The sequence below is a fragment of the Pongo abelii genome, chromosome 11 (genome assembly GCF_028885655.2).
Source record: "Pongo abelii isolate AG06213 chromosome 11, NHGRI_mPonAbe1-v2.0_pri, whole genome shotgun sequence".
In the NCBI taxonomy this organism is placed as follows: Eukaryota; Metazoa; Chordata; class Mammalia; order Primates; family Hominidae; genus Pongo; species Pongo abelii.
In genome coordinates, this window is record NC_071996.2 from 81,180,973 (window position 1) to 81,196,330 (window position 15,358).

The 15,358-nt window shown below is 40.2% G+C and overlaps 1 protein-coding gene across 1 annotated transcript in view; it reads right to left on the reverse strand.

Annotated features, from left to right (window-relative positions):
• The window catches only part of TTN (titin), a 277,620-nt gene that overhangs the window by 14,577 nt on the left and 247,685 nt on the right, over positions 1-15,358 (reverse strand). Inside the window, exons 330-349 of the mRNA XM_063712900.1 lie at positions 14,366-14,653; positions 13,894-14,193; positions 13,355-13,657; positions 12,943-13,248; positions 11,070-12,836; positions 10,410-10,703; positions 9,430-9,717; positions 9,014-9,313; positions 6,851-8,917; positions 6,447-6,749; positions 6,044-6,349; positions 5,656-5,946; positions 5,264-5,560; positions 4,832-5,137; positions 3,645-3,950; positions 3,278-3,559; positions 2,514-3,107; positions 2,105-2,392; positions 1,707-2,006; positions 718-1,020 (exon numbers count right to left, since the gene is read on the reverse strand). Of these exons, the coding sequence (XP_063568970.1) occupies positions 718-1,020; positions 1,707-2,006; positions 2,105-2,392; positions 2,514-3,107; positions 3,278-3,559; positions 3,645-3,950; positions 4,832-5,137; positions 5,264-5,560; positions 5,656-5,946; positions 6,044-6,349; positions 6,447-6,749; positions 6,851-8,917; positions 9,014-9,313; positions 9,430-9,717; positions 10,410-10,703; positions 11,070-12,836; positions 12,943-13,248; positions 13,355-13,657; positions 13,894-14,193; positions 14,366-14,653 (9,489 nt within the window). The remainder of the gene's footprint in view (positions 1-717; positions 1,021-1,706; positions 2,007-2,104; positions 2,393-2,513; positions 3,108-3,277; positions 3,560-3,644; positions 3,951-4,831; positions 5,138-5,263; positions 5,561-5,655; positions 5,947-6,043; positions 6,350-6,446; positions 6,750-6,850; positions 8,918-9,013; positions 9,314-9,429; positions 9,718-10,409; positions 10,704-11,069; positions 12,837-12,942; positions 13,249-13,354; positions 13,658-13,893; positions 14,194-14,365; positions 14,654-15,358) is intronic.

Here is a 15,358-nt window from a genome sequence, read left to right on the forward strand (position 1 = left end):
GCAGATACTTGAGGTCAGGAGTCCGAGACCAGCCTGGCCAACATGGTGAAACCGCGTCTCTACTAAAAATATAAAAATTAGCCATGCGTGGTGGCAGGCACCTGTGATCCCAGCTACTCAGGAGGCTGAGGCAGAAGAATTGCTTGAACCTGGGAGGCAGAGGTTGCAGTGAGCCAAGATCATGCCACTGCACTCCAGCCTGGGCGACAGAGTGAGACTCTGTCTTAAAAAAAACAAAAAACAAAAAACAAAAGAAAGAAAAAAGAAAATTTTATTCATTTTATCAGTTAAAAATACTTAACATTTTTTCACTTTCCTTTCTTTTAAATGTGCTTCATTTGTAATCACTATTATTATCTTACATTTATCAGCAGTTTTTAAAGTGCTTCCAGAAATATTAACTTGTTTTAAAATTTTAAGTGTGATAGAAAGCATATATTATGAATCTCATCTTAAAGAAGTGGAAATTGACTCCAGAGAAGACTATTAAAAATTATTTGCCAGAAATTGCTAGCGGCTGGGGTGGGGAAGGGACTGATTACAAACGGACACAAGGGAACTTTACGGGGTAATAAAAATATTCCACATTTTGATTGTGGTGGTGATTACAAAACAGTACATTTTTCAAAAGTCATAGAACTATGTATTTCAAAAAGGTGAATTTTCCCACATATAAATTGTAACTCAATAAACTTGACTGATACACAATGTACTTACCAATTGGATCCATGGCAACAATGGGTTTGGAAGGACGACTTGGTTTCCCAGACCCTCTTGCATTAATGGCTGTGACACGGTGTTCATATTCTAAGCCTTCAATAAGGCCAGTGGAGCGGTACCGTGTCATCGTCACAGGTACTTTATTTACACGGACCCATCGATCTGCTCTCACTTCTTTGCGCTCCACAATGTATCCAGTCACTTGGGAGCCACCGTCATCCTCTGGTGGGTACCAAGTAAGTGTCATGCCATCACGGGAAACATCAAATATCTGTAATGTTTCTGGGGGTCCAGGAATACCTGCAGCAAGACAGAGGTTAACACGATATGGCAATATGAATAAGTTAAAACAATGACTCATATATTTATGTTTTCCTTAGGTTTTGGTTGGTATTTTAAAAGATACATAAGACACATGACTATTTTTCCAATAGTTTCACTTTTGTACTATTTGTAAATTTTAATTTAAATCATTTAATTATTTAATTATTTTTATTAAAAATTTTTGACCTTTATTTTAGGTTCAGGGGTACATGTGCAGGTTTGTTACATGGGTATATTGCATGATGCTGAGGTTTAATTTTGTACTTTCCTTGCTGTTCCTCATTTTCTTCAATTCTACATTTATTAAGCATGCACTCTGTATTTTTTTCTCACTATAACATTGCCAGTCCTCCTTCCTTTCCTCTCTTCCTCCCTCCCTTCTCTCTTTTCTTCCTTCCATTCCTTTCTTCCTAACTCTCTCCTCTTCTTTTTCATAAGAGTGAAGATATTAAAAAAAAAAATCAAGCCTAAGTGTGTTGAAAACCTCTGAGAAAAGGAGGTTTAGAAACCTGAGAAAAGGAGGTTTAGAAACCTTAGAAAGACCACAGGGTTAATTTTGTGACCTATTTTTATTTACAGTAGGGCATATTAAAAACAAATTCTTTTTTGTTAACATTCAGAATCAGAGGTGGGGAGAGTGGTGGAAGGGCCTGTGGACTTACGGATGCTGCTGCGACACTCTATGACCTCAGACTGCAAGTAAGAGCCAATCCCGAAGCGGTTTGTTGCAGCCACACGGAACACATACTCATTTCCTTCAGTGAGTCTGGTAAACTTAAATGTGGACCTAGTCACTGATTCAGAAACAGGCAGCCATCCTGGACGATGAGCATCACGTTGTTCTACCACATAACCACTCAGTGGAGCACCACCGTCCAATTCAGGTGGTTCCCAGGAAATGGTAATTGATGTAGCATCAATTTCATCAATCTTAATAGGTCCTGTTGGTGGACCAGGCTTGTCTATGAAAGAGAAGAAATACAGGAAATTAATTTTTACTTCAAATCAAAATTGGGTGACTGAACGTCAACTTGCTTGTATCTTTGTCACACATCCTTACCAAGAATGATAACTTTAATGGTTTCTGACGTAGTTCCGGTAACATTCTTCAATTCAAGTATGTATTCTCCAGTATCTCTGATAGTGGTTTCACGGATGGTTAATTTAGCTACTTTAGTGTGAGTTTCAACTGTGACACGCTCTGATTCTCTCAGTTTAGAACCAGCAAAGAACCAGGAAGCAGCAGGAGGTGGACGGCCAGCAATAGGTATCACCAGCTCTACTGGTCTGCCAGCTGGGACATGGATGGTCTTCTGAGGCATTGTAGAAAGATCAATTGTTGGCAGCACTATGGGAAAGAAATCAGGCATTTAATCTTAAGCATTATTTTTATGGTAAATTGTTATGAATTCTGAATATTTTCATTTTACTTTACTTTTTTTTTTTTTTTTTGGCTATTTGATACATACCTCTGAGGTCTTGTACAGTCACGGCTGTGACAGTCTCTCTTGGTTCTGACACACCTTTCTCATTTTGTGCCCTCACTCTAAATAAGTATTGTTCACCTTCATTTAAGGAAGTAACAGTGTGCTCTAGGACTGTGGGTTTCAAGGTGACAACCTTCATCCATCTCTCTGTGCCAGCTTTGCAGGCCTCGAGAACATATCCGGTGAGTCGGCTACCACCATCATAGAGTGGTTTTTCCCAGGCAAGGGTAACAGTGGATTTGGTGACATCGACCACTTCTAGCTTTGCAGGCACCAAAGGCACTTCTGAGACCAGTACTGCATCAGATGTTTCACAAGGTTCTCCAATGCCATAAATATTTTCTGGCAGCACTCTGAAATAGTACATGGTTCCTTCTACAAGTCCAGAAATTCTGTAAAGTGTCTTGCTGCATTTGGTAGTTACTGTTTTGAATGCTCTCATGGCAGCTTCACGCTTCTCAACGATGTAATTGTTGACTGGAGCTCCACCATCAATCGTGGGAATTTCCCAAGTTATAGTCACAGAATCTCTTGATACTTCCTTAACTTTCACTGAAGGACAGGGACCAGGAGTATCTGAAAAACAGAATGAAAGATTCATATTTCCTATTTGCCTGATAGCTTTTTTTTCTTGGGGAAATATAATCAACATAGTTCCTCTCTAGAGAGGTGATCAATCATAGGTCAAGCTATATTGTTTTAGAGGATCTACTCATTGTATAGCCAATTTTAAGTAAAATGCTTACCATAGACTTTAACAAGGACTGTTGCTGATTTCTTGCCAGATTGGTTTTCAGCTTCAATTGTGTATTTTCCAGCATCGTACCGATTAACTTTGTCCACTATTAGCAATGAGTAGCTCTCAGTGGTGTCAATAATTGCCCGGCTTGCAAGGTCAATGCCCTGCTTGCTCCACGTGATGACAGGAGGTGGTCTTCCAGATACAGACACCATCAAGCGCAAGGAGGCCCCAGCCCTGATGGTCACAGTCTTCTTTAGATCATCTGCAAGCTCAAGATCTGGTATTTCTGGAAAGTTAATGACAAAATTTAATTAATTCATGGACAGGTGTGAGAAGAAAATAATTCACCTAAAAGCTTCTATGATAAATACCTATTCTTTCCACGGGCTCAATTTCAGCAGTTGATTCGCTGTATTCGCTCATACCCTTCACGTTCACGGCAGCAACTCTGAAGGAATATTTCTGGCCCATTTTGAGGTCTGGCACAGTGAATTCAGTATTTCTTATTGTGGCATTGGTATGCACTCGGTACCACTGATCAGTGTCCTTCTCTTGCATTTCCAGAACATATCCTACAATGTCAGTACCACCATCGTACATGGGTTTGGTCCATGCCAAACTAATGCTGTGTTTGGTGGTATCCACAACTCTTGGAGCAGAAGGTGGTCCAGGGGTATCTGTGGAATTTAAAAAGTGAGATGCAGATATTAGGCAAATAAGGAAATGTTGAGATTTGTATTTTTTGTTTTCAAGACTCACAAAAGCATTATTGCTCTTGTCCACACTCACCAAGATAATCTTTATTAACTGGGCTCCTGATATTATAGGATAGCACAGCATGCCACATTATAATTTAATATTATTATCTTAAGAATTAAATTGCTTTAGGAAAGTAGATATTTCTTCCGTACTTCTTTGGCTAGCTTTACTGTGTGCTCTCTGTTAGCTAAGCTCATTACTTAAAGTACCCATTCTTAGGGACTTTTCTTTAGTTGCTTATCTTTCACTGGGTTAGAATCACTTGCCCCCAATACATTTCTAATGAATACAGGAATTGGTTTCCTTAGCTTCCCCAATTCAGTCCCAGTGACTATTCCTTTATAGTTCCTGGGCTCAGACTCTGTAAAAGGATTTGCCGCTTACTTTTGAAGCTCTTGTGATGATTATTTTGTCAGTAACTTATGAAACCACTAGAAACTGTAATGTTCCTGCTAAACCTCTTCTTAAAAGGAGCTTTGCCATTTTTCTTTTCAGTTATTACAGTACAATGCATTTTTCTCTAAGGAAAATTTATAAAATAGATTCTTTTCATATTGATAGTAGAATATTTTTTCATTAATTGGAAAATGCTGCACAACTTTTAGCAATTCTAATTGCTAACTTAACAGATGTAATAGTTAAAATGTTCTCTGGCTTAAGCTATATTTATGATCATGCGAATAAGCATATGCTTTTCTAGACCATAAATTCTAAAAATTCTTAGAAATTGTGTGTTGGAAAATTATCTGTCATATAGTTTTGAGGAGCATTGTATTTATGTATGATTCTTGGAGCTCACATGATGGTTCTCTGCATGAGATGAAGTTGGAAGCTTCACTGGGCTCACTGTTACCAGCTGCATTCACTGCAGTAACCCGGAACTGGTAATCACAACCTTCCATCAGGCTGGTCACCTTCAGCCTGGTATCATACACCACATAGTCTTTGTTGACACGTGTCCAGCGCAGGCTCTTCTTCTCACGTTTGTCTACTAGGTAGTTGCTGATTTCATTGCCACCATCAGATTCAGGTTTTGTCCACTGAATGATGATATGCTCTTTGCCAGTCCCAACTTCTTCGGGTATGCCGGGTGGTGATGGAATAGCTGTTTATGAAAATAAGGATGATCAGAATCGCACAAAATTACTATTGATAAGACTGCCCTTCTCCCTTCTCCCCCTGATTCTATTACACTTCAACTGTCAAATTGTTTAAAAGTGTTAATACTCACTGAATGAGTTTCTGGCTACAATTGGCTCTGATTCAACAGGCACACCAGGGCCATATTTGTTTACTGCCCTCACTCGGAATATGTACTCATTGTTCTTGATGAGCCTGGTAACGACATAGGATAGGGTTGGGCATTCGCCTTCAACAATCACCCAGTTGAGCCTGCTAGTCTCGCGTCTTTCCACGATGTAGTGAGTGATTTCTGCTCCTCCGTCTTCCTGAGGAAGGCTCCAGGCTAAAGTGCACTTCTCCTGTGTTACTCTGCTGACGGTGAGCTTTCCACATGGGCCAGGGGAATCTGAAACAGGTGTAATGACAAGCCATGATGAAGATCATTCTTTCTGTCCACACTAGAAAATGCTATATAAATGTGAGAACATTTGACATGCTTACCAAGCACTTTGACCATGACAGACACGGCCTTGGTCCCGCTGGCGTTTTTCACTGTTAAAGTGTATTTTCCACTGTCACTCCTGTCACAGAACTTGATCACAGCAGTCGCTCGTTTGCCAGTATACTGCAAAGAGACTTTTTCACAGAGATCTAGCTCCTTGTCTCCTTTGGTCCAGATAATTTTGGGTTCAGGTTTGCCACCAACTGCAGCATCCAGAACAAGATCAGAACCTGCTCTGATGGTAACCAGATCACCGTGTAATCGGGCATCCAGTTCGGCTTTGGGTGGAGCTGTCAGTAGGCAAAACAGATATGAATGAATATCTGAGAGTTTATTTTCACATAAACTGTGATAATTTTAAAAAGGAGGATGTTGACTATTTCCTACCGTATTCATCTCGGCAAGTGACAGGGCCTGTAGATTCAGACCCTTTGCTAATTACGCCTGCTGCATTCTTGGCTAACACACGGAACTCATAAGTGTCTCCTTCACTGAGAGCAGTCACAGTGAAGAAATTGTCAGATACAATGGTATAGTTGCACTTCAGCCAGCGACCATCTCCTACCTCACTGACTGGCTTACGCTCTATGATGTAGCCCACAACCTTGCTGCCTCCATCATACACTGGGGCAGACCAAATCAGTGATACTGTTGATCTTGTGACATCTGTCACCTCTGGTCTGCCTGGTGCATCTAGAAGGGATGCAAAAATAAGGTTAAAATATACCACTCTGAGTCCTACTAGAATCAGTAATAATAAACAAATATGCCCTCAAATTGTGATACATACCAACTGGATTTTGAGCCATTATAGGTCTTGAAGCTTCGCTGGCCTTGCTAACACCTGCAGCATTGAGTGCATAAGTTCTGAACTGATATTCCAGTCCTTCTACTAAACCAGTTACTTTGTAGTTGCACTCTAAGCATGGCACTTTGTTTTCTTTTGCCCAAAGAATTGTGTTACGTTCTTTCTTCTCAACCCAGTAGCCAGTGATTTTACTGCCACCATCGTGGTAGGGTTCTTCCCAACGAATAGACATGGCATTGGCAGACACGTGGTAGACCTCAGGTCTGGTAGGAGCGCTTGGTGGGACTAAATATAAACAAAGGTATTAAGTATGAATACAATTTTATAAAATTCAGGGGAAACATTTAATAATAGAGACTTTGAAATAGGATTTTTATTTTTCTTACCAAATGGATGTTCAGCAACTATTGGTGCTGATTCTAGAGGTTTGCTGACACCAAATCTGTTCTCTGAACTGACACGGAAAGAATATTCCATGTATTTTGTGAGATGAGTGACTTTAATTTGAGTGCGCTTGACACTGGAATTGACAAGCTGCCAGGCTGTTGTACCCGATTCACGCTTTTCAACTATGTAATTAGTAATTTCAGTGCCTCCATCATCTTTAGGTTCTCCCCATGACAGAACACACGATTCAGCCGAGACAGATGAGACCTCAATGGGGCCGGTTACTGGACCTGGCCTTCCAATGACCACAACTGTGACGGTAAATGTTTTAACACCAGCTGTATTTTCCAGGGTCAAGAAGTATCTTCCAGAGTCACCTCTCATGCTGTCCTTTACAGTCAGGGTGGTTCTGTCTTTTGTTGTTGTGATGCTCACTCGATCTGTCTCTTTAAGTCTCATTTCTTCCAGTTTCCATGTTACTTTGGGGGCGGGACGACCACTGATTGGTATGTCAATGGTAAATGGGCTTCCTGCTTTGCAAGTTATAAGCTGATTGGTAATTCCAGTGAGGTCAGCAGTGGGCTCGATTTGAGGCTCCTTAATGATGACAGAAGAGAAGGCTTCCCTGGGTTCACTATAGCCGGCATCATTCTTGGCCTTCACACGGAATTCATATTCAGTTTTCTCAACAAGACGCTCTACTGTGAAAGTCAGCTCTTTGGTGTGACCAGCTTCAACCCAGAAGTCAGATCCCTTTTGTCTCATTTCAAGCAGGTAGCCAGTGATCCGGCTGCCTCCATCGTGGTCAGGTTTAAGCCAAGCTAAGACTGCGGAGGATTTGCTAGTATCAACAACATCAAGTCTTCTAGGTGGAGCAGGCTGTTCTGTGGCTACAATTGGTTCTGGCATTTCATAGGGCTCACCAACACCATACTCATTTACTGCAGAAACACGGAAATAGTATGGAACACCTTCTGCCAGGTCATTGACCTTGAAGATCTGACGAGTGCATTTTTCACTGATAACCTGCCAACTACGGCGACTTGCCTCTCGTTTCTCTACCACATAATGATGGATTCGGGCACCACCGTCAAGAAGAGGGGCATCCCACATCAGTGTAGCAGATCCCCGGGTCACATCTTTGAAGGTAATTGGGCCAGGTGGGCCTGGAGTGTCTAGCACTTTTACGGTGAATGTGATTGACTTACTACCACTGTTGTTTTCCACAGTAAGGGTATATTTCCCTGCATCATTTCTGTTGCAGTTTTCCACAGTGAGGGTGCTGAAGGAGTCTGTTGTATGGATATCAGCCCGAAGGCTAAGGTTAGAGTCTGGTTTGCTCCACACAGCTGTAGGAGTAGGTCTACCTTGGTAGGCAATGAAGAGACGAATACTGGCCCCAGCTCTAACAACATGAGTCTGTTTGAAGTTTGCATCTATGTCTAACTCAGGAGCTGTTAACCGGTCAACTGCTTTAATTGTGCCGGTCACTTCACAGCTGTCGCCTTTTCCAGCACCATTGATAGCACTAACTCGGAATTTGTATTCTTCACCTGCTTGTAGATCAGTGACTGTATATCTTGTTTTCACACATGCCTCTGCATTCACCTTATGCCAGTCTCCTAAGTCGGCCTTGCACATTTCAATAATATACCCAATTATTTCCATGCCACCGTCAAACACTGGTTTGGACCATTCTAAGCTCACAGTTGTCTTTGATGTGTCTGTTACTTTGACCACTGCGGGAGGACCTGGTGGGTTGACGGGCTCTCTACATTTAATCAGTCTTGAGATGCCACTTGCAGGTCCAACTCCTGCAGCATTTTCAGCCATGACATGGAATTCATACTCATTGCCTTCTGTCAGACCAGTGACTTTGAATCTTGTTTCAGAGACTGGTCGTTTGCTGATCACTTTTACCCATCTTGTGCTTTTCTTTTCTCTTCTTTCAAGGATATACTGTTGAATTTCACTGCCACCATCTGATTCTGGCCTTGCCCATGTCAGGGTAATGCTGTTGCCTGTTACGTTGGTAGGTTCTGGAATGCCAGGGGCATCAGGAACAGCTGTAAAACAAAAACAAATCTCCAAATCAATTAGATACGTTTGCTTGAAAGGTTAAACTTTTGACATAGTACCACTTATTAAAAATGCAAACTTACTGTATTGTATTTGAGCAACCACTGGATCAGAATCAAGTGGCCTGCCAACACCAAACTTGTTAACTGCAGAAACACGGAATTGGTATTCATTGCCGTTTATTAGTTTAATGGCAGTGTAACTTTGGGCTTCACATTTATCCTCAATTAGTGCCCAAGCAAGTCTGCTGGTTTCCCGTTTTTCAATGATGTAGTGGGTTATGGGAGCACAACCGTCATTGAGTGGAGCATCCCACCACAGAGTCATCTTCTCCCCAGTAATATTGGTGAATCTTATTGGCCCAACTACTTTTCCTGGTGTATCTATAAGAAAAAGTTTCTAGAGTTAGTTTCTTTTTCCTTGTCCATTAAAATACAACTAGGCATGTCTCTAATCCAAGTTCATAAATTGTAACATTAAGAAGCTATTTTAAAAGTACCTTGTACTTTCACTTTAATTTCTGCTTTTGCAGAACCAGATGCATTTTTGGCTTCCACTGTATATACACCACGATGGTCCCGAGTAGCATCTCTAACAAATAGGCTGGTGGATCCAAGTACATCGGTTATTTCCATATTCATCCTCTTTTCGATTTCCACTCCATCTTTGAACCAAGTTACTCGAGGCACTGGTCTTCCTTGTACCAAAGCTTTAATTCTAAGGCTCTCTCCGGACTTAATAATGAGACCATCAAAATATTCAGGGCCAAACTCTACTATTGGTGGAACTATAAAAGAAAGAGAAATACTATGTATTAGTTTGGCTTAATAAAGACATACATAAATATATATTTTTCAGTAGTGCCATATCACAAGGCCTGGAAGAGTAATAACTTGTACTGTGCTACCAAAGGCTATTTTGAAAGTAGGATTGATAATTGAGGATTTGGACTATGGGGTTAAATATTTGCCTATTATTATTCCCTTTGTAATGCCTGTCATGTTTTTAATTTTGCATTGCTCTTTGTAAAAAGAAAAGTGAAACATTTACAGATCATTTACTTCCTAATACTGCTGCACAGTCACACAAGTTCTTTTAAGAGGCCATCAGCTGCATTCAAGCAAGGGGATGATTGTGTTGTTGGATGTATGTTGTATTTTAATAACTTCAGTAAAGATGGACACTTATTCTTGAGAACCTTTTCTTTATTTACTGTAAGTGGTGAAAATTACAAAGCTAAAAACTCATTCCCACTTGCTGCATGCTCTTTATATGGGAATGGAGTGAAATAATAGAAAAAATAATTGATGCCAATTATTTTTTTCTTCTTTTCATCTGAAAGGTAGAAAGACATAATTCATCCACTTAGCAACCTTGGGTAATTTGTTTCTGTTCCCATTTTACAGGCCAGGGACCAAATGTGTTTTTTAAAAATGTGAATGCTCTTAATCTCATTGGAAATAAATTGTAAATGCTTACCATTTTCATCTCTTGTCATAATAATGCCAGAAGACTGTGAGGGCGGGCTTATAGTTCCAACAGCATTTCTTGCAATTATTCTGAACTCATAGCGATCCCCAGGACTGAGTCCTGTAACTGTGTACTGACATTCACTGACGTCAGTAAAGTTGCATCTCACCCAGCGTTCATTTCCTTGCCGTTTCTCAATGCTATAGCCCACAATCTTACTGCCTCCGTCACGCAATGGTGGGTTCCATTTAAGTGTGATGGTTTCCCGGGTGACATCAATGTAGTCAGGAGTGCCAGGTGGGTCTAAAAAATTATAAGGAAGGTAAGTGCATCATTACATTTGTAACCAGGTCTTAATCATCCATGGAAGAACAATAAAATTATTCAATAATTTTAATAAATAAAAATTTTTATAATAAATAATTTATTCAATCTCCCAAACTCATTTTGGTCATTAATTTCAACTTTTCATTTCATAGTCTTTAAAATGAACTTCCCATTAGTTTATTAGACTTATTTAAAATCATTCCTCTTGCTTTACATGACCAGTTCTCTAGTGACAAGAAGATATGTAAGAAGGTGATGCAGAGAAGAAAAGCATTCTTTGATATATTTGTTTCTAATATGTTCAATTGCTAAACTAAATGTATTTGAATAATAATCACTTACCTACTGGAGAAACAGCTAAGGTAAATTTGCTTGGGTCACTAGGTGAGCTTAGGCCAGCAGAATTTTCAGCATATACACGGAATTGGTAATCCAGACCTTCTACCAGTCCAGTGGCTCTATATTCTCTTCCAGAGATTGGTGATATATTAACTTTTTGCCAGAGGATGCTATTTCTTTCTTTCTTTTCAACATGGAATCCAGTAACTTCTGAACCACCATCATAAACTGGAGCATCCCAAGTTAGTGACATGCCATCAGAAGTCACATTGTATATAACTGGCTTTCCTGGGGGACCAGGAATCCTGAACTGGTGTTTTGCCACAATAATGCTTGAGACAAGTGGTTGGCTGACTCCATATCTGTTTTCTGCCCTCACTCTAAACTGGTACTCAGCATCTTTGACTAGATTAGGAACTTTGAAAGTCGTCCTGGCAACACTTGAACACACCATCTTCCAATTAGTTTGTGAAGTTTCCCGCTTCTCGATGCTGTAACAAGTAATTTCTCCTCCTCCATTATCTTCAGGTACATCCCATGACAGGATGACACTATCAGCCTTGATTTCATCAAATCGAATGGGTCCTTTGGGCTTTGATGGTGGGCCAAGGGTGATGACTGTAATGGGGACTGCATTTCTACACACTGCATTATCAAGAATAACAGTGTATTTTCCTCCATGCTCCTTCTTGGCATTCTTAATACTCAAAGTAATTTTGTTTTTGGTTTTACTGAAACGAACAAATTCACTTTCTTTCAGTGGCAAGCCATCTTTCAGCCAACTGATGGATGGTTTGGGTTTTCCCTTATAAGGTAATTCAAGGTGCACATTGTGTCCAATTCTCACAGTGACTTGTGCCCCAGGGATATCTGACAGGTCAACTTCAGGTGTAATAATAAGTTCTTTCACTGTAATTGGCCCAATAGTGACAGGATCACTCAGTCCTTTCTCATTTTTGGCAAACACTCTGAACTCCAGGACTGACTGCTCCTTAAGTTGGCTAACCTCAATTTCACATGTCTTACTTATGCCAGCGTGGGACCATGTCTGTTCACCTTTACCTTTCCTTTCTACAACATATTCTGTGATGACGCTACCACCATCAAAGTCAGGTTTGGTCCAGCTGAGGATGACAGATGTCTTTGTTGAGTCTTTCAGTGAGAGATCACGTATAGGAGCTGGTACTTCAGCAGCCTTCACTGGCTCTGTAGTTTCACAGGGTTCCCCAATTCCAATTTCATTTTCTGCAAGAACTCTGAAGAAGAATGGAGTCTTCTCCGACAAATCTGCTAACTTGAAGGATGTGCTAGAACATTTGTGTGACACGACAGACCATGTTCTCTTGGTGGCATCTCTCTTTTCAATGACATAATTAATTATTGGAGATCCTCCGTCAATGAGAGGAGGATCCCAGAGCAAAGTGACTGTGCCTCGAGAAACATGTTTAACCTGTAGTTTCTGGCAGGCAGCTGGTGTGTCAAGCACTTTAACACTCACAGTTGAAGACTTGGGTTCACCAACTCCATTTTCTATTGTGAGAATATATTTTCCTGTATCATTGCGAGTAACTTGAGGAATGGTGAGTAATGAAGATGAATCAGTGTTTTCAATACTGTATCTGGCATCACTGCCAAGATTCTTCTCGTCTTTTCTCCATGTGACAGTAGGTGGAGGTCTGCCTTTAAAGGGAATCAACACTTGTACATCTTCACCAGCTTTGGCAATAACAGAAGTTCTGAGAGCCACATCCAGGTCAATCTCTGGTGCCTCTGTAGGCATAAAATGGATATATACAGTGAGTTTTAAAAGCAAAAAACGAGTGATTTCCTGGAAGTATGCTTATTAAAAAACATAATCAAACCAGTAGGTACATACCAAGTATATCTTTAGCTTGTACAGGTTCAGTCATTTCTATAGGTTCTCCTTGTCCAGCACAGTTTACAGCAGATACCCGGAAGTAGTAATTGACTCCAGGTTTCAGGTTGGATACCACATATTCTGTAGTTCTGACCTCTCCTTTGGTAGAGACGATAGTCCATTCCTCTTCCTCTCCTTGTCTCATCTCGACAACATACCCAGTAACAGCACTGCCCCCATCATAGACAGGCTTACTCCAGCCAAGCGTGATGGATGACTTGGTTGAATCTGCGATTCTTATCTTAGCAGGTGGACCTGGAGGATCTGGAATGGCCATTCACAATAAAATAATTACACAATCATGTACAATTTAGTCACACAGGCGAATATAGAAGACACAGGTGAAGATGCTGCAGGTATGAGCACTTACCAATAGGATCAGCAGCTTTGTAGAATTCAGATGGTTCAGAAAATGGACCCTGTCCAGCAGCGTTTACAGCACAAACTCTGTATTGATAGTCACTGTTTTCTGTGAGTCCTGTTACTTTTTGTCTGGTGTCACGGATAGTCTCTTTTAGTACTTTAAACCATCCTAGGCTCTTCTTATCTCGTTTTTCAAGGAAATAGCCACTTATATCACTACCACCATCTGCAATTGGCCTGCTCCATGCAACGGTCATCGAATTCTTGGTAGTCTTTGTCACTTCTGGTATGCCTGGTGGCCCAGGTGTAACTATTTAGAAAGGAAAGGAAAACAAGGTACAAGAATCAACATTACTGATAAATTATACCTTTGATGTTCACATTCTTTCCAAGAATATTGGTTTTATTTTTTATATTTTTCACCTTGTGAAAAGGATGGTAATGAGACAGGTGTTATATAAAAGAAAATTAAAGCATATGCACAGGTTAGCATAGTTTATTTTTAAATTTTTCACGTTTCAGTTTTCTAATGAAATCATGTCTCACCAAATGCATTCTTGGCTACAACGGAATCAGATTCCAGGGGCTCGCCAATTCCATATTTGTTCACGGCTCGGACCCGGAAGATGTATTCATTTCCTTTGATAATTTTGGTGGTTGTAATGATGCACTCTTCCAAATGTTCAGACACCATAGACCACACAACGCGGCTTGTCTCACGCTTTTCCACAATGTAGTGAGTGATTTTTGCACCACCATCATCAGCTGGAGGCCGCCAGAGAAGGGTGATCTTTTCAGCAGTTACAGTCTTAAATTCAATTGGTCCACCGGGTGGGCCTGGTTTGTCTATCAATGAAAGGACAAAACACGATGTTAGTACTTCTTTAAAGTACTAACTTATTCAAATACTTTATTTTTTTAAAATACAAAATATTTTAACTTATTAAAATACTACTTATTCAAAATTACTAAGCTTTAGGCAAATGTAATATGACAGTGGTCTGTATTCAGCACCTACCAAGGATCTGTACTCTGATGGTGGCTGAGGCTGAGCCCATGGCATTCCTTAGTTTTAATTCATAGCATCCACTATTAAGGCGATCGGCATCTTTGATGAGTATAGATGCGAGGTCCGTGGTATTTTCAACACACACCAGTGCATTGGTTTGTAATTCTTTATCATCTTTATACCACTCAATGGTAGGCGCAGGTTTGCCAGAAATGCCAGCTCTGAGCTTCACAGATGTACCTGCTCTGTATTTGACAACTTCTGTATATTCTAGAGGCAAATCAATTACAGGACCACCTGCAAGAAAAACAGATGAGAAATATTTAAAATATTATAAGGATGGAAAAAAAATAGATGGACCAACCTTAAAGTAAGGTCATTGGCTGTTATTAAATTATACACACACACACCATTATTATAATTCTATGCAATTATTATTTAAAAATTAAAAATTTATAGGCCACTCTTCTATCTCAGATGGGGTAGAAAGACTGTGAGTTGTGCAGGGACTTAAGCACCTTTTACATGTGTTTTAAAGTCCATTAGTTGCTTTATTCCAGTGATGAAATGGGGTATGGTAGTGAGAACATCATGGAAGAAGCTGTTAAACATTTTCTTTCACTTTAGCTTTTCTTTCCTTTTCTTCTAAGCACCTCCTATTCTTTTTCTTTTCCCTTCCCAGTTCACTGATATCCAAGTGTGGATGGTTCATGTCAGACCCTTAAAGTCTGAATTCTCTACCCACAGAGCTACATACTCACTGGACAGATTTTCTGCCATGCTGTTTGGAATTATCAAGAAAGATAACTAAACTTGACTTGCTTCATACTCTCATAAACACTGATTCAGTATCCACAAAGCCTGATTCATAAATAATGAACAGCCCTGAGATTCTCAGCATGAAGATGGGAGTGGATGCTTTTGCCCAGACACTATAGTGGCTCAATTTTCTCTTAGCAAATGGAGATCTTTTAGGTAAAGTGTCACAGGATGCCTGACTCT